Here is a 24,797-nt window from a genome sequence, read left to right on the forward strand (position 1 = left end):
GCATTCTTTATATAAATATCATTCATAATAAAAATCACCTGATAGTGTTGAACACCGTAACGTTCAAGAAACTGGTTGTTAGACATTAGTCTACATGTAATTCATTTGTTTATGTCATCTCCACCATGTTGTCTTTCCCACAGCACTTATGTTATTCTGTGGTTCATTTTATAATATTTTTAAAATTCCTTTCTTCTCCCTCTAGCTATAATGTGTTCAGTGAAGCCAGATGGAATTCCTCAGCTCTGTAAAACAGATGAGATAGGAGAACTTTGTGTATGTGCTATTGCAACGGGTACATCATATTATGGACTCTCGGGCATGACCAAAAATACTTTTGAGGTAAGTTGACAAAAAGTACTATATAAAATCCTTCCTTTTGAACTTTTTCTGTTTCAAGGAAATGTTTGACGTTAAGTATTGATATTAACAGTATAAGAATAGCAATATTAATCAATGCTTGTGGCTTGGGACCTACATTCTAGCCAGATAATCTGCACTGAAGCCCATTTCATTAAGTGCAACAGTAGATCTTTATGTGAGTTTAGTTTTGGCTCTGAAGAGCTTTTATTCAATATTCAAATAAGATACTGGGAGCTGAAAAAAATCAGAAGGAAAGAAGTAAGAAAGACCAAGTTCAAAAGGTAATATTGTATAAGTCTATGTGCATAATTTGATTATTGCAAACAGTAAGAAAGCTGCTTGGTATCTCTAGAAAGCACTTTTCAACATTTCCACAGCACTTCCAGCATTAAGGCTTCTATTTATACAGAATCCTGACAGATGTAGTATTCAAGAGATGTATCTGAAGAGCAGAGAAACCTTTTCCTGATTAGTCCCCATCTGCTTTTGTTTGAGTTGCATTAGGTGAAAGCCTTTTGGCTTTGGGGAATCTGTTTTCTGACTCCAGGGCACACCGCTGTATTGATAGCTCTGTAGTACCTGCTCACTTGTTATCATGAACTTCTGCTGAACACAGTGTGTAAGGCTGTGGAAATTAGAGAAAAAGTGAAAAAAAATATTTTAAAGATACAATTCTTTCTCCTTTAATATTTATGGCAGAAATTAACACTAATACATTTAGGTTTCCCTTAAAAACTCTCCATGATTACCACTTTTAATAGATTAATGTGACTAATATCTCCTGTAAAATGCAGTGCTGAATGTTGTAAACACTGCATATTATATAATTAATGGAGACAAGTAGATATGATTCTACATCCTACTGTTGAAGTCAGGAATCCTACCATGCTATTGTGATCTGAAATTTGTTGACAGCTGATTTTTATGCTGCAAATACAATTGGCAATACCCAGTGTGGGTGATAATCCTGGATTTTACATACTTCAGGGTAGAAAGGTACTTCTGTTCCTTTTGTTGTACTTGCTGTAATTGTGATATCATTCATAATTCATAACTGTCAGCAGTTTAACAGCATATTTAGACTGATTTAGACTTTTTCCTAATGCTAAGCAAATAAACTGCCATTGAGTGAGCAAGACCATTCTGTTTTAAAGTTAAGCATGTTTTTAAGTGTTCTCTCAAAGTGGATCTCTATTCTGTTTTACTGCTTAATTCATGTTGCAGGTATTAGAGTGTCAAACGGTTTTGTGTTCCTGTAATGAATTATGGCCAAGGATGAATAAGCATTAAATCTGTTCAATAAGAGTCACCCATGGGCATCTGGCAGCAGAATTTGACCTTTCCTTTTAGATGAGCCATCAAGAACAATATATAGGCATGGTCTTCTACTTGCCATTGTCTTTTTGCCTTTAGACTATTTAAGTTTAAAGAAATGACTGCAGGAAAGTGTGGTCATGTCAAAATGCAGCTCAGAGCAGCTCACATGCCAAAAGGATATCACTGTGCTAATTAGGGTAGAAAAAGCTGTAGGAGCCAAGTCTGTGGAAGTCACATATGTCTGGTGTTCAGACATTTAGAGAGGTGCTCTGTAGGGCTGTATTTTCTCTTCCTGATGTGCTACAGAAGACATTATCACTAGTATTCTGAGAACTTAGTTGACCTTAAATAAAAATGTGGTCAGCTGAAAGAATCATTAATGTGCTGTACCTTAAAATAGCTTCACTTCTAGCCTGCCTGTTTCTTACACTGTGCTGGAAATGGGCATGAGGCACTGAAAAAGCCTCTACTGAAATGTTCATGAGTTAAGCTCTCAGTTAACCTGTACACAGCACCTCAGGTTGGCAGTCTGCTCAGCATGGGTTTTTATTTCATACTAATTATGTAGATTTGTTTTTTTTTTTTAAGGTCATAAATGATTTACAGGCTGACAGTTACAGAAAATGTGTATTGTAAGCAGAGTGGGATTGAGTTTGCTGGAACTCAGGTACCCACAAGTCTAGGAGTTTCCTGACACTCCTTTTATGGTCAGTGAAGGACAAAGAGCATCACCAGTGACCTATTTACAGTGTTTCAGAATAGCCATCTGAAAGAAAATGCCTGAAATACTTTGCAGCCTGCTCTCTGTGTACAGAACTGAAGACCTGTGTTTCTGTTTTGCAGGTGTTTCCTATGACCAGTTCTGGTGGCCCTATCACCGAATATCCTTTTATAAGGACTGGACTTCTGGGCTTTATAGGACCAGGTGGACTGGTCTTTGTTATTGGCAAAATGGATGGTTTGATGGTTGTCAGCGGAAGAAGACATAATGCTGATGACATTGTAGCAACAGCACTGGCTGTGGAACCCATGAAATTTGTCTACAGGGGGAGGTTTGATCCTTTCTTTCTCTATATTATGTAGAAATCTTTATTTGGCTTAGATGAAGTGTAAATGATCCAGATGCTTTCAGAAAGCAATGCCTGATGTGCATTGTAGTTTCCCTCCAGTTCTGTTCGTATTGCCTGAACGAGGAGACAGCTGGGGGAAGCCCAAGGCAATGTTGAGGCAGAATTGGAATACTAAGTTCTTGAAACTGTGGTTACTGAAATTTCCAGTTGAACAGCTGGTTAATTCTGAGGGTCTTGGCTCAATAGGAGCCTTTCTGTGTGTGCTGAACATTTCCAATATGCCTTACACTGAAGTTTTTGAGTGTGAAAGTGATTCTTTGTGTGACCTTCCTCATGTGCTGAAACTGAGCAAGAGACATCCAGAACTTCTGAAGAGCCTCATGTAATAGCACGTGCTCAGACTCCATCACATGTCAGACCTCTCACAAAATGATGTTGCAATTGGCATCTTCTAACATGGGGCTAAGGAAGGTGCTTATGCTGGCTGTTATATAACATCTTAGCAACAGCCTTGGTGTGACCCAAATGTACTGCTTTTCTTCTTCCAAGAATGTTCACTTCTCAATCCTGCTCTGACATTCTGCTTGTATAAACATGACTGTAGAACAAAGCCCTCTGTTTCAACTCCAGAACTTCTCTAAAACTGTTCTTGTAGCTTATTCCCTATAAATATATTATTAATTGATACACCAGGAGTCTAACTAAGAAGTAAAGAAATCAAAGTTGCAGAAGGTTAATGCAGAAGACAAGTTTTTCCCTCTGTCCTGGCACTAAATACTCTTGTCTCCTCCTATAGAATAGCAGTGTTTTCTGTGAGTGTGCTGCATGATGAAAGGATAGTTATTGTTGCTGAGCAAAGGCCAGACTCCACAGAAGAAGACAGTTTTCAGTGGATGAGTCGAGTTCTCCAGGTAATGCTCTATATGTGTGTTTGGAAGCTTTTTTCCCCTTACTTTATATTCTTTTTATTGATCTTTCAGACCCCTAAGGTAACTGACATTTGTCTTTGAGTAATTGTGAATCCACCTTCAGTTGCATTTGCTCTTAATGAGCACAAAATGGGATCCTTTTGAATGACAGTTCCTATCTGGGCTGCACACACCCAGAGAGTGATGCTTTTCCTAATCAAAATACTATAAGAAAACAGGAATGAATTGAAGTAAAATAGCAATGAGAGACTAGCATGTGGTTTATAAGGATATAGTCATTCTTTATTTTGAAAGGGGAATGAATGAATGAATGAATGAATGAATGAATGAATGCATTATATACTCCTACTGTCAAAAGCTACCAAAGTCATGATAACTGCTCACAGTTATATGCATGGGTACACAGTTGGCCTCATCCAGATTTATTTTCTTGACAGGTGAGAGAGAATTATGTGTTTCTAGTGTACCATGTTGATAGCTAAAATAAACTGAATGAAACTCGGCCTAAAAATCCCAATTTCTCTCCAGTGAAATGAAGGAAAGTGATTGATTAGCTCAGATCTAGGTATCTGCAGTGGGGTTATCTTTTCAGAGGGATACCTCTTCCAAAGAATCCCATTCCAGCAGTCTGGCAATATCAATACTTTACTCAGGGTTTTTTTTCAACTCTAATGTCCACACACAAAAATGTTAGATACTTTAGATAGGGTCATCTTCCATCTCTGTGGTTAATCCAATTCAGACTCAAAAGCAATAGATTTAATGGAGATGTAGCCAGATTAAATCTATTTGTTGCTACCTTGTGAAGTGGTCTCAACTCTGTCTACAGCTGGTCTCCTGTTACTTCTACTTCCCTTTGCTACCTTCCTTCCTGTCCTTCTGCAAGGACTCTTCTCAGTAAATATATTGCAGGCATATTTTTTGTTTTTCCTAAGAGCTAAAGAAAAATGTCCCACACAATTCAGAGATGTTTTTATTCATCACTGCATTTTACTGAATAAGAAAGGGAATCTATCTACTGTATCCTTCAAGAAACTGAACAAATAAGCTTTCACCCATCTCAAGACAGGCTCATCTGCTCTCTTGATTCAAAAGACAGCTACATTTCATAGTTAGAGGCATCTCATATTCACAGGAGATCTAAATTAATACCAAGAAAAGATAGAACCTCTAGCTTGCCATCACCCAGAAAGCCTTTGAAACACCTAATAGCACCTAGGGCAGCTATTGTAGAAGAAGAGGCTTTGGATTGCTCACACTTCTGTCAAGCAGCAGACTCCTAAAGGGGTCGAAACTCTGAACTTAACACTTGTCCTCTTTTGTCGGCGAAGCATCTTCGTGACTTTTACAGAACCAATGACTTACACAATCATAGCCAGTGGAGTTCTGCACTGAAAGCTGCAGGGATCCTGTGTCCCAACGCTCCTGCCAAGAGTCAGCCCTGTTATTCTGAGTCTGATCAAGTCCTAGCAGTGTCTGAGAATAGCAGGCCATGTATCAAAGTGCACGTGTGAAGCCTGCAACTCTGGCAAGCACCACTATGTGAACAAGAAGTTTCTGTTTCCACCACAGCTGAGAGCAGAGATGAAGGACAGAAGCCAGGAACATGTGGGATGTTTTGTGCCTTTTCCCAATCAGAGTTTTAATGACAGATGTCAGGAAGTGGTAACCAGCTGTATCTGAATCATCTGCTGGTGAGGCACAGCATAACAATATTCCAGCCTGTGTCATGGCTCTCAGTGAAGTCCATGGTAGCAAACTCTCGCAAATTGCTACTTGATTTTAATGCTATTTGTGTGTTGTCTGACACTCTGTGAGTGCTGCCCTGTGCCAGCCCTGCCCTGCACTGCCTGCTGCTGCTGTGTCTTGCTGTCTCTTCCCTGCAGTTGAGCTGTCTCAATTTGCAGAACCAGTTTTTGCAGTGATTTGCACATATTCTGACTCTCCTGACCCATCCTGCCCCTTGGCAGGGAGCTGAAGGATGGAGAGCTGCTAAACCTGTGGGACTATGCTGGACTGCACCTGTGGCCTTTGGCAGAGGAATGGTTGGGAGGGAGTGGTCAGGCTGGGGATGGAGTTTCTTGAGAGTAGAAAGGTGAAGATCCCAGATCACCCAGCAGTTCAGTCAGATAGATCCTAGATGCTCATCAGACTGATCTGCCCCTTCAGGCAGGGTTGTGGTTCCTGTATGGCAGACTGGATGTCAGTTCTACCAGTGCCAGGATTTGACAGGACTAGGGAAAGCCAGGGATCTACTGCAGCACTGGGGAGTATTTACCCAGAGAATTGTGTCAGAATATGTTTTATCAGCTCAAACAGCACAGCAGTCTGGACTCTCCACAAGTTTGGGGATATCTTGTCCATGTTCACAACAGAAGAGGGACAGAGATTTCAGATACTGTTTGATTCTGGCTGGATGGAGTAGTTTCAAAAACCAAGTCATCTCATCAAGAGCCATAAATGCCAGCAGTGTTAAAATTGGCTGGTACTCTTCTCACTCAAAATTTTAAGGCTCAGTTCACCAGCTCTCATCCTTGTGACAAAGTCATTCCCTGCCTCAGAAATGTGCCCAACTCAAAGGTGTGAAAGGTGACAGATTGGAATGCCCCACGATATTTATGTGGCATTGTGTAGCAGATGCATCTCTCAGAGACAGTTCAGAAGTTCCTGGGCAATCACTGCACACACTCCTCACCCTACCACAGCTGGGTATTGCTTTCCATTCACCCCCTGCTAGAGCCACAGAGTTTTATCTTTGAGTAAAAATGGTTTACTTGCCTTGTGATGGTTTTCCTTCAAGCTGATGTCAGGTGAGGATCCCATGATTTATCACTGCTTTTTAGAACCTACAAATAACATGATGATTAGTAAGTTAAGTTATGATGATTTCTGCCAGAGACATGAGATGTTGTGTGTTGCCTGCCATAAATATTTCACTATTGCTGATCTCTTGGGTGGTGTCTGTAGACCAGCAGCAAAGGCTTCCAATTCTGCTGTGAGAGCTACTACTGCTAAAATTCCAATGCTTTTAAATGAGTCACCATTTTATTATTCTTTCTTATGAGATTTTGCAGTCAAATAAATAAGAAATGGAGCAAACAGAAGCCAAAAGTGAAGCATTGCTTAGTCTGTCGGAGTAATCAGTAATTTATTGGTCTACACTTTAGTACATACATAACTGTAAGTGATTCTTTAATTCTCAGAGTATAGATGGTATCTTCAAGGCAGTACACATATCAATTCACTTTTTTCACAGCTGAAAATTAAAAAGCAAGATAAGTAAATTATATTTTTGAACATTTAACTACTCATTAGAGATGCTGTTTGTAATTTGTTTCTCTGTTTGTGTAAATGTCTGAAGTTGGTTTTCTAACACACTTGCTGCAATTTTTGTTACCATTATAAGGAAAATAAATCCTTTAAATCTGTGGGGAATTAAAATCTATGTGCATGGATATTCATGCTTAGCTCAGTAAATTACATAGATACTGTATGCTACAGTTTTCTTGAAAGTGATGCAGTTTAATTAACATATCAGGCAGTGAACATGGTTGCTATACGATTCAAAGATGCTTCTTTTTCAGGTTTTTGTCCAAGCAATTTTTTTTCCAAGTGGATAGTTTCATAGTTTCCCTTATATATTTTCCATTCCTGCCTGAAAATCTTTTACACTGTGATCAGGGAATGAAACAGTTATTACCTTATAAAAAAAATTTAAAAGATTCACAAGCCGCATACATCATTAGTTATAGGAGTTATTTGAAATTTTGCCCTGCTCAGAAAGATGGACTGGATATTAAGTTGATAGGAATCCTTTGAACTTTAGCTCTGAGAAGTGCACAGCTTAAAAGCAATTTCATGTGGTCTGACAGCCCATCTTTGTAAAAAATCTCCAGGATATCTGCTACTAATGTGAGCTTAAGAGGGATAACAAGGTAGCATTTCCTAATAGACTTGTGGGCATTTATCACCAGGCTTTTGGTTGCTTTTTTTATCTGCTGGAATGAGTATAACAACATTTCTGTCCACCTGTTCCCAATGAAAAGAGCTTCCTTCTCACTGCCATAGCTGAAGTGTCTTTCCATCCCCAGTTAATTATTAGGACTGTTTTATGCAGTAATTCAGAACAACATGTGCTTATTAGAGTGATGAAAAATTAGCCTTTCATTAAAATCGACTTCCTCTGTGCTTTTTTAGGCAATTGACAGCATTCATCAAGTGGGAGTCTACTGCCTAGCACTTGTCCCAGCAAACACACTTCCCAAGACACCTCTGGGAGGGATTCACCTGTCAGAAACCAAACAGCTCTTCCTGGAAGGATCTCTGCATCCCTGTAATGTGCTGATGTGTCCCCACACCTGTGTAACAAACCTGCCCAAACCAAGGCAAAAGCAACCAGGTAAGAGCAGTGAAGGCCAAGGGACTGTGACTTTGTGCTGTGTGCTTGTGGTACTGTAAGGGAGTGAAATCAAGTAATTGCTGATACAGGTGAGAATCAGCTTCATCAGCTTTCCTCTTCAATATTCTGTGTGTGTCAAGGACATCATTGGTGCTGCCAGGAGCTACGAGCACCTTCACAGAGAGTTCAAGGAAAAATGCTCATTCAATAAAGATGACATTTTTATCACTCTACAAGGCACTGCTGAGATCACACCTGGGATTCTTCATAAATTCTTCTTCAGTTATATTTTAAAGAGGATGGAGACCAAATCAGACAAACATAGAATCTTGGTTTAATTTGAAGGCTGAGTTTGTAAACTAGAAACAGAGAGGAAGAGGACTGTTGTCACTAAATAACAGTGTTGGAAGACCAAATACTTCAAAACTGGCCATGAGTAAATTAAAGGAAAGAATGAGTGGTTTAATCCCCCACCTGTGTGGGGAGAGTCTGTATTTCTTTACCAGCAGGCACATTAGAGAAAAAAACCCTAACTAGTTTTAAGATGGTTCTTCAGAAGTTCTGCCTCTTCATGAAGAATGTTGGGTGAAATGGTACAGCAAGGGACTGTCTCAATAGACCAAGAAAGCCCTTGTAGCCTGCTGGAATCCAGTCACTGGTTATTTGTGCCCAATGTACAAGTAAAATCTAACCAATTTTTGCCTTTTAATCCAATTGTAGGTTTTAGTATTCAGATTAATTTCAAGGAGTTCTGGATGTGTAGCCTCAGGCTTAAGTCTTGGATACAGCTACATTAGACTAAGTGTTGGTTATTTTCCACTTGGAAAAACACCTTGGAATGGAAAAACACCATTGCTAGAAGTGGGTTTGCTCTCTGGATCTTGAATATGGAGACTATCCCTCATCAATTCAGTGCAAGTTTGCCTAAACCATCATCTTTTTTTAAAACCTTTGGACAAATGTTTCAGAATCCAAACCATAATCTTGGTTTGTGGATACTGAGAGTGTCAAAGGTTAACAGTGACTTGCACTAACTTAATGAAAGCCATGAGGCCTTTTACTGCAGTGGTCACTTTGGTATTTCCTTGTTGCTGCACCACAAAGTAATTGCTGAACTAGAATCAATGGAGATCATTACAGATATGTTATGTATACATTAAATATTACTATCTTAATAATAATATTTAATGCCAGGAGCGCAGAAACAAAACTGATAGTATCACATTGTCCCATTTTGTGTTGTTGTGACATACCCAGAGGGTGCTGCTTTTTAAAGCAGAGTAGTCTTTAGGTGCTTTAAATTGTACATTTTCTGGTTACTTGTACCACAAACAATCACTTGGACACCATAGGCTACAAGTAAAGCCTGCTATAAATTGCAGTTGATCAGTAATCCATGCTGGAGAAACAGAAAACAAATGCCAACATGAGCTTAAATGGTATCTGTGAGACAGGTATTGTGCCCTAATGGCAGCAGCAAAACATCAGTGAAATCCACCTCATGGAGGAGTGTCAACCATGACATCTTATTTCCTTCTGAAAAGCCTTATCTCAACTTAACTTAACTCTCAATCTTATTCTAGGGGGCTTATATATTTTATCATATGCACCATCTGCCTTCCTAATCCCTGTCACTTAGTGTCTGTAGCATTACAGAAGTCCTAATACAGATGCAACTTAGCCCAGGCAACAGAAGAGGGAACTAGGAATGTTGTCACCCTGGACTGAGGCACTTGGATGGATATGCCTACAGTAGGAGCTAAATTTTCCATATTCATCCTATCAAGGCAGACAAGATATGTCTCTGGCTGTGGAGAGCCCATGCTAAATTGGAGCTGTTTGGAGAGGATGAATCCAGTCTTATGTATCTTCCAACCACTTCTGGTTCCTAACCACAGTTTGTGTCGACAGAGATGTGCTCAAATTTTGGTTTTGTGGATGGCAGTGAGGAGAGCATCGTGTAATGAAAAAGAAATCGCATGAATTTTCATCCACAAGCAAAGGATTTTTATTGTGCTTGGTGTATTTCTGCTTTATTCTAGAAATTGGCCCTGCCTCTGTGATGGTGGGGAACTTGGTCTCTGGAAAAAGAATTGCACAGGCCAGTGGTAGAGATTTGGGACAAATAGAAGATAATGACCAGGCCAGAAAGGTAAGCTAAACTTTCTGCTACAGCCTGTATTTAACCTCATATAGTTAACTTCATCCATTCTATAGTTAACATCATATAGTTGACATCAAGACACTTAGCAGTTCAGAGATATGATGAATGATGATGATTATTGTTATTATTATTTTTAGCACCAAATTTGTTGATGGCTTCTTTGTAATTAATGCATAGATTTAATATGGCTTCTTTACAGATAAATATAAAATAGATGTGATAAGAAGTCACTGCATTTCATTTTTATGGATTTTTTGAAATAAGTTCACATGGAACAGCAGAAGAAATGTGGTGGAAAGTGTTCATGGGGCTTCTACCAGAAATCACTCTCTATTACATAATTTTACCAGCTCCAGTGGAATCCAGAGAATTTTGTTAACATTTAAGGTCCTGACCTTATTTGTTGTTATTGTAATCCTGGAAAATTAAGTTGAAATTCAGCTTTTTTGGGGGCTTATGTGAGTAATTAAATTAGTAAGTTCTAAGCTGTAAAAGTACTAATATATTTGAGCAAGAAAAAGAGAAGAAGCTAAAGAATTAAATAGTGCTTAAATTCAGAGGGATCAGTAAGAACTTTTACTGCTTTGGAAGTATATGCAGGAATATATCATAATCCCAGCAGTGGCTTCACTTCCAGAGAAGTGGCTGCTACCATGCAAAAGCACCTTCCTATAAATGTATGACAACAAGAGAATTAATTCCTGTTTAGTGTTTCTGGCTATTGGGACCTGGATTTTAAAGCCAAGAGGTTGTTTGGTGTTGTGACTGTCACTCTGCTTTGTTGCAGTTCCTGTTCCTGTCAGAAGTGCTGCAGTGGAGAGCTCAGACCACCCCTGACCACGTGCTCTACACCCTGCTCAACTGCAGGGTGAGTCCCAGGCCATGGCTCTGCCAGGCTTGGCAAAGGCACTCTGGGATTTCAGCAGCCCCTGCTTGTGCCCTGCCTGGATGTGACCTTTCTCTTCCTATTTCCACTAGTACTCAGCTGTTAGATTTCATATCCACTGAGGCAGAAAAGAAAAGAGAACCATTATTGTCAGTTGTCAAGATACAGATTGCTTTTGTATCAGTGTGCCTTACACATTTCTCATTCCTTTTTCCACCACATACATGTTGTGTGTGAGCTGACACTGCAAATCTGTTTCAATACTGTTGAATCTGTTTCAGATCTGTCCCTGTGTGAATAACAATGTTTAATACTGCTCACCATCCTGATTTCCAATTTGAAAAGCACAGGCTTGGCAAAACCAAAGCATTTTCCCTAAATATAACAATGGCTGTTTGTGAGATTGGACCATCTGGGGGAGGTGTGAGAATGAGGAAAGGTGGTGAAGAGAAGAAAATGTATGTCCAGAATACAATCAAGTCTGTAGAGGATCACTGACTCTCTGCATAACCTACATGAGGTGCCAGCCTGGCACAGCATCTCACTGCTTACTAAAAATGAGTTAATGAATGTGACTGGTGCAGAACTTGGCTTTGCTAAGAGTAAACCTTCCTTGCTTTCTGTAGTGTAATTTCTCTGCTTCCTGGATGATTACAGATTACAGATGACAAACCAATAGTTCTCAAGAGCACAGAGAGAATTAAGGTCTGATTTCAAACCATTCCATCAGAGTCCATCTTCACATATCTGTCAGATCTGGGGAACACACAAAGTGTGTGAGGATCTTCAGGAGAGGGGAGGCCTGGAAAAGTGCTGCTCCCCTGGAGTAGTAGCTGATGTTGTCTTGGCCTCTGTGGTCTTTATGCAACGTGAATGGGTTCTTAAACCTCCAGTAATTAGTGGACCTCTGTGAAATCACCACTCACAGTATTTACAGAATGTCCTTCTCCATTTTACGGTGCTGGTACAAAGTTCAGTTTGAAGCTACCAGTAAGTAATTAAATAAGTTTTTTTAAAAATTCAGATTAATAGCTCATAATTGTGAATATGGGAAACCTGACAGATAGTGAAGTAATAATTTTTTTTTTTAATGGCAAAGTAGAAATCTTGAGAGGCAATGCTGTTTATAAGTTCAGTATTGCACCATTCAAGTCCTGCATTGCTGTGTTCTGTAAGTTGGGAGCAAAGATGCTGTGAGAAAGAGTTGATGTGTGCTATCCCATCTCTTCCACACAAGGCTGTTGCTTTTGAGTTTTAAATAAAGCCAAACTTCCCATGCTGGCAGAAGGGTTCAAACAGGGAAGGGAAGTAAGTACACAATGTGCAAAACAAGGATTAACAAAACAAATTCCTGTTCCATAGATGTGAAGAGCAGTTGGATTTTAAAATACAGTTTCTCCGTTACTCTCAGTGAAAAGTATCTCATCATATGAAATTTGATTGAGATGTAATGCTTTTTGGAGAGAATTAATATTTTATGGAAAAGGATGACAGATTTGGTGGGGTTTGCCCTAGGCAAATTTTATTGCCCATCTTGAATTTTAGTTCTGATTTGTAACTTTTCCTATTTTCTCTTCCTTGGACATTGTCTGTACACTTTGTTCTAAAACATTCAGGCATCCTGCAGTGGATGAGTAATGGAAGTCCACTGAGATTAGTGTTTTCCTGTAACCCAAGCTTTGAGAATTTGAAATATTTCAAAATTAGTGCAGTACATTGTTTTTAGTGCGTGTCATGAAGGATTGCAACACCTTTGCATTTCAGGATAGCTCATTAAAGGCCCAAAGGGAGTAGTTGCCTGATGCTTGCAAGTGATTCTTGTCCAACAACAGGATTCTCCTTCCCTACACTTCATATAAACAGTGACTTCCCACCGGCTCACAGGCGGCAAGTGCCAAAAGTCTTAAATGTAAACAAGCTTTGCACAAATTCACTCGATAAAAGCAATTTCCTATCTGCTGGTAGGAACTATGCTTCTGATGTGTGTGGGGATACAAAGGGTCCTTCTTCTCATAACCATGGAAACAGGCAATTTCTTGAAAGAAGGAATGGAGAATTTAAGTACATCCTCCTGACAGGTCTGCAGTGGCAGGACAGCCAGACCTCATGTTGCTTTGGCACACTCAGGGCTGGACAGATGGAAGTCATCTCTGGTCCAGCATCCACACACAGAGTTGCATATGCCTTTAAAGGAAGCCTTCTTAGTGAAATGATCTCCACATTGATCAGAAGACTTACTAAAACTGTCTGAAGTGCAATTCAGTAAGTGTGGTTGCTGAGGATGATGAAGAGGAAAGCTGAGCCCTGGCTTTGTCCATTTTATTTCCAGTTGGGCTGTGCTCTTTGTTGACAGTTTGTGATGAGGTCTGTGACTGCCAGGTGATCCTGGTAACGTGGCACTGCTTGCAGTGCTTGTCCTTTGGCAAATTGCTCCCTCCTCTCTGAAGCCTGGTGAGCAAACACTGCAGTGGTGTGTGGGGTGGTGGTGAATAGAAACTAGCACCAGAACAAATACTTCTTATTCCTTGCCTTGTTAAAATAGAGTGTAAAGAAGATTTCCTTGAAACAGTAGACCTTCTTGCTTTCTCTCTTTAGGAGGATAGTGCTGCAATACTTTTTAATTGTATTACATTGCATTTTTGATGCACTGTTCTATTTTTGTGTGTGTTTATGTGTTCTTCTTTAGTATATACGTATTTACATATTCTTACCTTTTCCTCCCCAATTTTTTCAGAAACACTTCTTCTCAAGTGAACTTAGTGCTTGTTTCAGGTGCCAGGTGTGTCACAACTGGAGACTGAACTCCTCTTTTTCCACTGAACAAGAACATAAGCCAAGATGCAGCCCTTCCCATACTGCCCTGTCCCTTTCTGCCAGCCCAGACCTGGCCTGACCAGCTCTAGGTGCAGCCAGTCTGTCCTGTACATTTGTTTTTAGAATTCTGAGGTGTCTGCCTGCAGTGGTAGTGAATTTTATGGTAGAGATGTATATATTTTTCTAAATGTGTACTTGTGTGTGTGCATATATGCACACACACACACACACATATATATATATATATGTATTTAGGAAGTGCAAGAACTGTAACACTCATTCAATTTAAAACACTGTGACTGATGATTTTGAGTTTGCACTATTTGAAATGCTTCAAAAATGCCAAGCTCATGCTGACCAGAGTTATTCAAATTTAACAAATGTTCTTTCTTCTCTCTTCCATTTATATGCAATATAAGTGCTTATCTTTTGTTCCAGACTAATTTTTTTTTCCATCACAAAGTATTGTTTTCTCCTGTGTCTTTTGTCTTTTGTCAAGTATTTCTGCTGGGCCATTTGGCCCCACTCCAGTGTGCAGACAACAAAATGCAATTTTCAGAATTGCTCTCCACAGATGCTCCAGTTTGCTACAGAGACCATAGAGGCACTTCCCTGGCTGCAGCAGGAATGCTGCCTGTGCAGCAAGGGAAGTACAGGATATTAGCACACTGCTGTACTGCCTTGGTGGTAGAGAGAAACACTGTTGAGGGCAGAAGGCACAGAGAAAGGAACAGAGAACATTCCTCTACTTTAGAAACATTTTCTCCTTCCAACTACAGTTTGGCCTAAGGCTGAATGTTTCCATATTTTAAGTTCATTGCATGGCATATTGTGGCTGCCCCTCATCCCACAACTTCTAAGGTGAAGAGGAAAATAGAATTTCAGCCCATTGCATTATCTCCTGTGACATTTGTCTTTCCTCCTGTGCAGGGAACAATAGCCAACTCACTGACATGTGTCCAGCTGCATAAACGAGCTGAGAAGATAGCTGTCATGCTGATGGAGAGGGGACATTTACAGGATGGAGACCATGTGGCTTTGGTTTACCCACCAGGTAAAGAATTGCTGTAGCAGCACCTTGGGACTCCTGGAGGTTGATCAAGGTCCTTCTGAAGGATGCTGCAGCAGGGGGGTTGCCATGTGCACCATGGGAATTGTCAAACACAAGATGTTTGCCTCATGCACATTCCTTTGAACTTAGTCCAATGTATTTAAAAGAATCTCTCTTTATCAGTGCACACAGATTTTATTGCTCTGGGTTCAGATTGAGACTAACCTGTGTTTTTAAAACCTGTCTTAATTACTGCTTTTTTTTTTTTAATTTGCTGGATACTGACTATTTTATGAGCATGCAGTTCCAGCTGCTAAGTGTTCTTAGATTCCCCTGTTCAATTCCCTCTTGGAAGTGCTGCATTTCATGAGGGTAAAGCAACAATAACCAGGAAGTAATACATGGGGTTTTTTTAGAGTAGAAATTTGATTGATAAGTAGCAAATGATCAAGAAATACAAAATTGTCATTACCATTTTCTCTATAGACTCCTAATCTAGATAGCTCTCTTGGTTTTGATTTTCATCCTTTGGCTTCAAGGCTTTTAAGTCTGTGTTAACTGGTAATACATTTGACATTTGCTTGAAATTATGTCTGATCTAGTGCTACTCTTTTATCTTTAACATTTCTTGTGTGTTAGTGAAATAAACAGTCTGATCTAAGGTCTGTAATGTGATATTTGGTTTGTAAGGACTGCAATACACTGGTTATATCTTTGTAGTTATAGAAGTTTCACAATAGTTAATATGGGAAAACCTTTTCCACAAAGGAAGACTAATACTTTAAACTTAAATGCTTGTTTTCTGTATTTCACTTCCCACAAATGAAGCATTTTAGTGAAGGAACAATAACCTACCAGTACTGCAGATCCTTTTCCACTGAAAGAATAAACCAGCCCCCACTGTCATCTTACCACAGTCTGTGTACAGCACCAGGGAGGTGACAGACAGCAGTATTCAAGGGATCTCTGAACTGTTCTGCCTCCTTAGGTAGCCTGAAGGGTGCTGTCCATTGTCCATCACCTGCTGTCAATATTTGTATGGCACAGTACCAAATTTTATGTTAGAAGCAGGATTTCAAAATCATTACTCCCTTTTTTACTGTAAAATTTCAGGTAGATAAGTCAAGACTGCGTATGTGAGGTTAAAAATGGCAAGAGAAAGGCAGGATTTTATGGAACCTCCAGATGTTCCTTCTGCAGCTGAAAGAACCAAGCATCATCCTACCTCGTCCTTTTGCTGGGACATCTCTCTTCTTGTACACTACAAATGTACACTTAGCAAGATAATTAATCTGTAGAAATCAGTCTTTTTAACAGGTTACCTCCTGAACAACAAACTGGAGTTCTCCTAAATGTTGCTATCTGGCTGCAGTTTTGGTGTCACCCATGGTTTTTCATGCTCAGAACGGTGCAGTTGAGCGGAATCACTGAAGCTGAACAAACACTGACAAGGGGCTGAAGGAGAAGTCTGCTAAAGGACATAGCCACTCATTTAACCTTCTGGGTCTAGTTCCAAGTAATATTTATGCTGACACAGGATCTGTGATTAAGCTGTTTGATTTTCAGGGGGGTTTCTGCTTTGTTCCCGTGCAGGGATAGACCTGATTGCGGCGTTTTACGGGTGCCTGTACGCGGGCTGCGTGCCCATCACGGTGCGGCCACCGCACCCCCAGAACATCGCCACCACGCTGCCCACCGTCAAGATGATCGTGGAGGTGAGCACACACCCACCTTGCACAAGAGATGAGATGGGTGTGCATGATGAGAGATTTGTGTCTCTAGGAGCAGTGACCTGAGTGAGGGGTGGTTGGGTTGAAGGGTTGTATTCCTTCCCAGGACTTCAGTGGGTTGCAAAATCAACACTACTTGGTGTGGCCATGATATTTTCTGAAAAATCCTTTCCTTAGGATTTTTCCTCCTGAGAAGCTGAGAGGCCTCAGGAACAAAATGTAAACACAGATTATCTGCTGCTGTGGAATGCAACAGGTGGATTTGGGATTGGTCTCGTGTGGTTGTTTCTAATTAATGGCCAATCACAGTCCAGCTGTCTGGACTGTCTCAGTCACAAGCCTTTGTTATCATTCCTTTTCTATTCTTAGCCTTCTGATGAAATCCTTTCTTCCATTCTTTTAGTATAGTTTTTATATAATATATATCATAAAATAAAAAATCAAGCTTTCTAAAACATGGAGTCAACATTCTCATCTCTTCCCTCACCCTGGGACCCCTGTGAACACCACCACAGCTTGGCAATACACAACCTCCTCACATTTTGCCCCAGTTGTGTGACTGCTTTCAATAAATATATTTTAAATGCTTCTTTATATTTATTTTTTTATATAAATATATAAATATTTATATAGCTATAAATATATATATAACTGTGATAGGATTCCTCACAGGCAGAGCCACACAGACTCTTGAGAAAAACCTCAGTGGGAAGTTTTTCCTCACCAATGGCATGCTCACCTCTGAATATCCAACTGTTCTCCATTTAAAGCAATTTTAAAATTTTGTTGTGAAGATGTTGGTTGGTCTTTTGTTTCATCCAGGAAAGTGTTGCTCAGTCTTTTTCATTCAGTGCTTTCTTTTGGTGTTTTGGCTTTATCTAACAATGTTTAACCTTTGTTGCACATAAATAACTGCACTCTACTTCTTACTGAGGGAAGTAAAAATAGTTGAAATTAGACAGCCCTTTATATGTGGCAGTTTCTAATTTACTGATTGGAATTTTGAAGAAACCAGTTTAAACAAATGTGGTTTTACCATTGATAAATTATTTTGATATTTTCAATTAACAAGTAGTAGAGATAGTTGTAATTTTTGGCTTTTCTTATGGCATCAGGTGCCACAAAGTATCAGAAGAGGTATGAAAAATTGTTCTATTATTTTCAGGATTCTTGTTATTGAATATTTTGACACTTGGTGTTTTTAAACATCAATTGTTAACATACAGATGTGATGTAAAATGTGTTTTTTTTCTTTTGATGTTTAATAGCTAAACTAGATGTTTGATTTCATGATAAAAAACTGACAGATCTAAGCTTGCTTGTATTCATTGTCCCTTTGATAAACTAACTTTAGATAAAATGTTGACATTTATTGGCCATATTAATGCCAGTTTGACTTATAAACCTCTCAGCTTTGTTTTACACAATAATTTCTCTCAATTTTGAGAGTAATGGATTTGTAGAAATTAAAATATTGCAGCTCTCTTTTCAGTGTCAATGCAGTCACACAAATTCCCTGATGTGATGGGGTCAATGCCTGCCGTAACCTGTTGTATGTCTGCACTCACCTTTTGTAGTCAGTAAGAATGACTTCTGAGTAAAATCTGGCCTGCATAATTGCAAAAAATGTGTTTTTGTGATGAGCTGGTAGCTGTAAAATATAACTGAACTGAGCCCCATCTTGAGCAGTTCCTAACCTGTAGCTAAGCTGTGTTATTTCTCCTACCCACTATCCCTGTGTGTTTACCTCTGATGTGGAATTCTCTAGGCATGGATATTCTGTATTTTAATAAACCCTCTGATCGTCCAATTATGTAATTCTTCAGTGGGCTGGGAACCACCAACTCTTGAAATTCCTTTTTTTTATGGTTTAGCATCTCAAATCAAGATTTTCATGGATTAAGATTAGTGATGTAAGAATTAATTTGCCTTGCCATGACAATGAAAATAGATTAAAGGGTGCTGCAGGGGCTTTGTTTGTATTCACTTTTAGCTTGAAGTATTTAAACAGTCTGTACAAGGCAGTCATGGGATTAGAGTGTCAAGAGATTAGAGTTTGATTCAGTGATGCTTGCTCCAAATTTCAAAATATCTAAATTTCTGGCGTTCTAAAAAGTTGACTTTCATGAGATCATTGTCAATAGAAGCTGTTCTCTTCTGCTCAGTGGTAAAATTTAGTGTACATCTGATTACTGATTTTATTAGTTTAAACACAGGAAATTTTGTGTGCAATGAAATGTTTAATTTTCCTTAAAGAAAAAATAGTCTTAGCAGCATTTGCACAGATTTTCAAAGTTTGGGCAAAAAAAGAAAACTGCCTTTCCAATTTTTCCTGTGTTTTATCTTCAGTGATTTCCGTGCTTTTATGCATAATTGCCTGAATTCCTTAAGCATATTCATTTTTATTAATAAGAATAAGAAGTATTCTCATTAAGTAAGAAATATTCTTGTAGTTGATACCTATGAACTTTTAAGAATAGCAGATCTAAAAGGAGAATTTAGCATCTATCATTGAAAATTCAGTGCAGATGGAATTTGCTGTAAGCTCCCAATTTCATTTCTTAGTACCACTTCCATGATTTCTGTTCTAGAGCTACTTTTGCCAATATCAGAAAAGCTCCCAGTGGTTTATCACTAGCACAGGAATTGGAAATGCGTGGCTAACATAAAATTGACTTAAGATAGTAAAATTATTAATATAAAATGTCAGACTAGGTTTTGGTTTATCTGAAGATATTGTTTATGAACCAAGATACGCTATTGTCACATAGGAAATCTTTTGGACACAGTCTTTACTGGCACTTTGGGGTAAGAGCTGATGCAATGTGTTGGAAAGGTCACATTCTCACTGTTAAGGTGCCTTTAATTTCGTTACAATGCTCTTCTCAAAGTGCAATTTTCATAGAAGTCGTAAAACTCACATGACCTTGTCTTCTTTGTGAGCTGCATTTTTGAGCATCTTCCCACCTGGGGGTCAGAACACCTAAAATTGATATACCTGGGTCCTGTTCTGGCAGAAAATAAGTCACAGTCTTGCCCATTTTCATGGAGGAGTTAATTAGTTTCCCATTGTGTTTTTATTTATTCCTTGAATTTCTAGGTGAGCCGCTCTGCCTGCTTAATGACCACGCAATTGATTTGTAAATTGTTACGGTCGCGGGAGGCAGCGGCAGCCGTGGATATCAGGACATGGCCTCCAGTCCTGGACACAGGTGAGTGCTGGGCCAGGGGAGCTCTGTCCCTGGTGTCCCTGGGCTTGTCAGTGACACACACACGTTTTCTGTCTCTGTCTCCACCAGACGATTTGCCAAAGAAGCGGCCTGCACAGATCTACAAACCTTCTAACCCTGAAACACTTGCTTACCTTGACTTCAGTGTCTCCACCACGGGCATGCTGGCAGGGGTAAAGGTAGGGACTTCTGCTTAAAGCTGCCCTTCTTGCCGTCCTGCCTGGCTGGCAGGTGGCTGCTCCTCATTTGTGATTCCTCGTGATTTTTGGAAGCAGGAATTGAAGTGCTTCCTCCCATGCAGACATTGTTTGAATCCCTTGACATGAAATTAGTTCTTTTCTGCTTGATACAGGACTGTGTGTGGTGGGTTTAGCCCCTCTCCTCCTCCTCAGGCTAAAAATTTCATTCCATTACTCCTGTGCATAGATCTCTAGTTTGTCTGTCTGAACAGACAAAGCTGAATTTTTCAGCTTAGGCAGCTGTTATTTCCATTTTATGAAGGAAATGAGACTGTCATCGTTTTCCTGCTTGTTCCAGTGCCCATTCATTGCTCCCTTCTTATTTCAACTCAGCTACTGGCCATTGGTTTTCAATATTCTCTTCTTGCAATTAAGGGACCTGATGATTTCTTTGATATATTCACCCAGTACAGTACTAGAGTAAACTGCAAAAATTCATTGATAGATTTGTTTGCTAAGATGAGGCATTTTAAACTCTTGAAATCTATTCTGCCATTTTCTCCAACCCTCTAGCCACAATTCATCAAATCTGTTTTACCTAACTTATGTATCCCACTACTGGTTTCACCAAGACACTCTAAAATCACTCTGTTATTCTTACCTGTTTCTTCCTTACTCATTTAAGGAAGCATATCCAAGGATTATGATTACTTTAGCAATCTCTGCTGATGTATCACACTTGGAGCCTATGCTGAATTCCTCACACTCCTTAGTATCATCCATTTGCAGAAACTGTCAGCATAATTTATAAAGAAAGAAAACATGATTTTCCCAGTATTTGGATGAAGAGATGGAAGCAGAGAGCTGTTGAAGTGACCAGCCTGAGGCTGACTGATGGTTAAATGGTTGACCTGGCTGATGGTCACATATTGGACACTCCTGCAGCATTTATTCCGTGTAACTTTGAATAGCTACAATGCCTGGAGATGTGGAGTAGTCATTGGGCTGCTCAGTAGCCAACAGAGAGAATCAGGGATTTTAGGGTGTAATTTATCTGACTTATCTAAAATATCTATTTTTTTAAAGGCGTGAATGTCACATAAGTCTTCATTTCCTCTAGAGAAAGCCTCAAATGATTGTTTCAGATGCAGTCATCTGTATTAAATCAGGTCTGAATTACACTTTATCAGACTTGCAGAAATGACTACTAACTATGCAAAGTGAGTATTTGGGAAACTTCAAAGATAGTCAAAGGCAGGACAAGTCAATGAGCCTTTCTTAGTGTAGCTAGAGGGAAATACAGATAAATCTATCAAGGAATTCTTGATTAGTTCTAATATCTGGGTCACAGAGCCTGCAGGTCACTGATTCAGCAGGTTTATGTTAACAGTTACCATCTACTTCATCATCACTAGTGATTAATTAATTATAAAATGATCAAAAGAGGCCACAAGGCTTATATTTGTAATGCAGTGGTATTAAATTAAAAGAAATGGCTAAATAACTCCCGTGGCTCCTGAAAAGTTGATAAATGTTTTGTAATCACTTTGAAAGTAGTAGATTTCCCTTGCATTTACACTCAGCATTTTCAATTGCTTACATGCAGTATGGTGTAAAAATTCACAGAACAACAGCAGTTCTATATCAGTAGAGTTCAGTTTAATCCCATTTGAAAAAGTGGTCTTGATTCAGCTGGAGTAGAATTAATTTGCAGACTGCAGATGATCGCCACACAGACACCCATTCAGAGCTGGTCCTTTTGCATCACTGGGAGCACATCCAGCCTCAGTTATGGCTGTCATTGGAATGAAGAAAAAGTCACTTCTGGAGATTTATTCCCCTGTTTACTTTAAGATCAAATAAATTTTCCCTTCCAAGTGCCCGTTTTCCTCCACTGACTCTCAGTGAGCAGTATATAAAGCAACCAGCTCCCTTTGTGGCAGAGATCAAAGGTTTGGTAAGTTAACTCCTATCCAGACTTCTCACACTGGTGTCATACTTGTTACTAATAGAGAAGACAAACATTAAAATATATTTTCCTGTTTCCTTTGTCATGAGAACTTGTAAGTCAGGATGGGTGAGTGTGGAAAGCATCCTAAAACTAGGGAAAAAGTCAGAATCATTTCCTTTGGATCAGTTTTTTAATTTCTACTTTCTGCTTGCATTATCTTTGAAAGCTTCCTTACCGAGATTTTAAGAGCCCGTTTCTCAACTAGGACCTGGATAACATGAAGAAATTTTAGAGATATTTATTTACAGAAACTTTACTAAGTTTATTGGGGATTTTTATTGCTGAATGTTTAGTTCCTTAGTACTACTTTGCTGGCAAAATCCTTTCAATTAAAAAGGTGCTTTGGCATTTTTCATTTACGTTGTTAAGAAATACATACTTTAAAATAGGTTACTGATGATCAACGAAATGTTTCATTCATTCCTTCATTCCTTTATTCTTCCAGAAAATGTAGCATGTTATCATTAGCTTTGCATACACTTGGAGCACATCTTTAACCCACTCCCAGCCTTCTTCCTAAATCACTTCAAACTTACCATTCATTTTGTCTCCTCTCCCCTTTCACAATTATGTGGATGCCCTCTTGAAGGAAAATTATGTTTTCTAAGATATAAATTACCTGTGTGCATAAAGTCAATTACATTGAGCATAAAGTCAATATTTATTTGGTGTTTTTATCCTGTAATTGATGTGAGCACTTGGTGCAGTCTGGGAGTGAGCCTTCCAATGACACAGTTGATCATTTTAATTGCTTTGCTGTTGTCTTTCAGATGTCTCATGCAGCCACTAGTGCCTTTTGTCGTTCTATCAAGCTGCAGTGTGAGCTTTATCCCTCCAGGGAAGTGGCCATCTGCTTGGACCCCTACTGTGGACTTGGGTTTGTCCTCTGGTGCCTCTGCAGGTGAGACTTCTCCTCAGCCTTTTCTGAAAGAGGTTTCCACTGTGATGGATGATGTGAGTGATGAAAGGATGGGAGGAACAGGCAGTGCCTCTGGAGTTGCTGGGAGCTGTGTGGAAGCTGCTGTGTGGAGGATGTGGTTTGTTTGAGCAGGGCATGGCTGTAGGTGTTTGGGCTGGGAAGTGCAGAGCATCGGCAGGGCTGCTCACTGACCTCCTGCTGCTTTACTGCTGTCTCTGCAGAGCCTGGCCTGTTTCCTTTGATGGAAGCAGTGCTTTACCAATATTCCCTTAAGGAAGTGGTTTCCTCATGCCCTCTTTTTCATTCTCTAATCTGAAAGCAGGAGTAGATATCAGGGCACTCTTATTTGTGGGACTTGAGGGATGTGATTTCTGCAGAGACACAGAAGTGTGTTTTCTTGCAGGTGTACTCGTATGGCAGTAGGCAAGTTAACAGAAAACAAAACATTTCTAGTGAAATGTGAATCAGCTTTTTGGGCTAATAAATTTGGAAATACAACATTTCTGTCAATCTCTATACTCCAGGGAAGTTACAGTTCAGCACTGAAAGCAGGTCTATTGATTTTATTTTTTTTTTTAAGCTAGTTGTGTTGATGCATAGGGAAAGGAAAAGAACTGTGGGAGTGTTAATGGAGCCCATTTTGATGAAGGCATCTCAGAGTCACAGTGGTCTGACATCTTTGCTCTCTCCACAGAAAGTTCTCTGGTGTTAGCAGTACTGCTATTTTTATTTGCTAAAATGAAGATAATCAGCGGCATTAAAAATACTTTGGATAAACTTTGTACCAATTTACTAAATACCTGAAGGAAATATTATTTGATAACAACTGCAACAATTTCTTTTATTTAAAACAATTATTTAAAAGCAGGCTATTGGCACAGTTTATTGCCCTTTTAAATATTTGTTATTATATATTAAATAGGCTAAAGATTAACAGTATTATCTTATTCATTCTTGATCAGTTTTTCTTGATTTAAGCTATACTTGCCTAATACTGTTTTGGATTTTACATAGGGATTAGAGTTGCCTTTGTTTTGAAAATGAAAACTTTTGGGTTTTCAGTGTTTAATTTACCCAACATAAAAGTAAAACTATTGAGGCTGCAAAAAAAAAAAAAAACCCTTCAGAAATATTGAGATTTTAATTAAATCGCTCTGGTTTAAGTTTAATTTTTTAAATGTTGCTTTTTTAAAGTCAGTTGACTATTTCAATAAAGACTTGAGTGTCCCAGGATGTGCTGATGTGTTAGGCCAAGGAAGGTCTGTGCAGCACCATAGGAGAGTTCAGCTAAGGAATGTATCATTGTATAGGATAGTGCTGGAACAGAGAGCATCCAGGAATAACTTCTGAGCAACATCATGATAGAGCCATAAAACAGATAAATGTTGACCTGTCCAAAACCCAAATAATTTGTGATGCCCAAGACTCTCCTGAATGCAAATTTTTTTTTTCTTCCAGAACCATTTCTCCAACAAATATGCATGTGCTGCCCTTAGGTCCTTCCCAATACTGATAGTACTCAGCCTTTCAGAAGGAGAAGATTGTTTATGACTGTCAAGTGAATTAAGGCAGCAAGCCTCTGGGAGAAAGCAATCAGAGTCTGTGCTCATTTGTAGCTTACAGAAGGAATAGGAAATTTTATATACCATTTTCAAAGAGGAGAAAGGAGACAAGGGATTTGAAGGAGCTGAGATCAGGCCAGCAGCACTCGAGTCTTATGAACCTTCACATCAAT

The 24,797-nt window shown here is 39.2% G+C and overlaps 1 protein-coding gene across 6 annotated transcripts in view; it reads left to right on the forward strand.

Moving 5' to 3' along the window:
• DIP2C (disco interacting protein 2 homolog C) overlaps window positions 1-24,797 on the forward strand; it is a 309,487-nt gene that overhangs the window by 239,918 nt on the left and 44,772 nt on the right. For all 6 annotated transcript variants that reach the window (XM_084220016.1, XM_084220018.1, XM_084220017.1 and 3 more), the window contains 11 exons: window positions 206-342; window positions 2,524-2,732; window positions 3,547-3,661; window positions 7,877-8,078; window positions 10,121-10,230; window positions 11,030-11,110; window positions 14,873-14,996; window positions 16,587-16,708; window positions 19,824-19,935; window positions 20,023-20,132; window positions 22,914-23,044. In XM_084220016.1, coding sequence (XP_084076142.1) covers window positions 206-342; window positions 2,524-2,732; window positions 3,547-3,661; window positions 7,877-8,078; window positions 10,121-10,230; window positions 11,030-11,110; window positions 14,873-14,996; window positions 16,587-16,708; window positions 19,824-19,935; window positions 20,023-20,132; window positions 22,914-23,044 — 1,453 coding nt within the window. The remainder of the gene's footprint in view (window positions 1-205; window positions 343-2,523; window positions 2,733-3,546; window positions 3,662-7,876; window positions 8,079-10,120; window positions 10,231-11,029; window positions 11,111-14,872; window positions 14,997-16,586; window positions 16,709-19,823; window positions 19,936-20,022; window positions 20,133-22,913; window positions 23,045-24,797) is intronic.

This window comes from Fringilla coelebs, assembly GCF_963513975.1.
Source record: "Fringilla coelebs genome assembly, chromosome: 1".
NCBI lineage: Eukaryota > Metazoa > Chordata > Aves > Passeriformes > Fringillidae > Fringilla > Fringilla coelebs.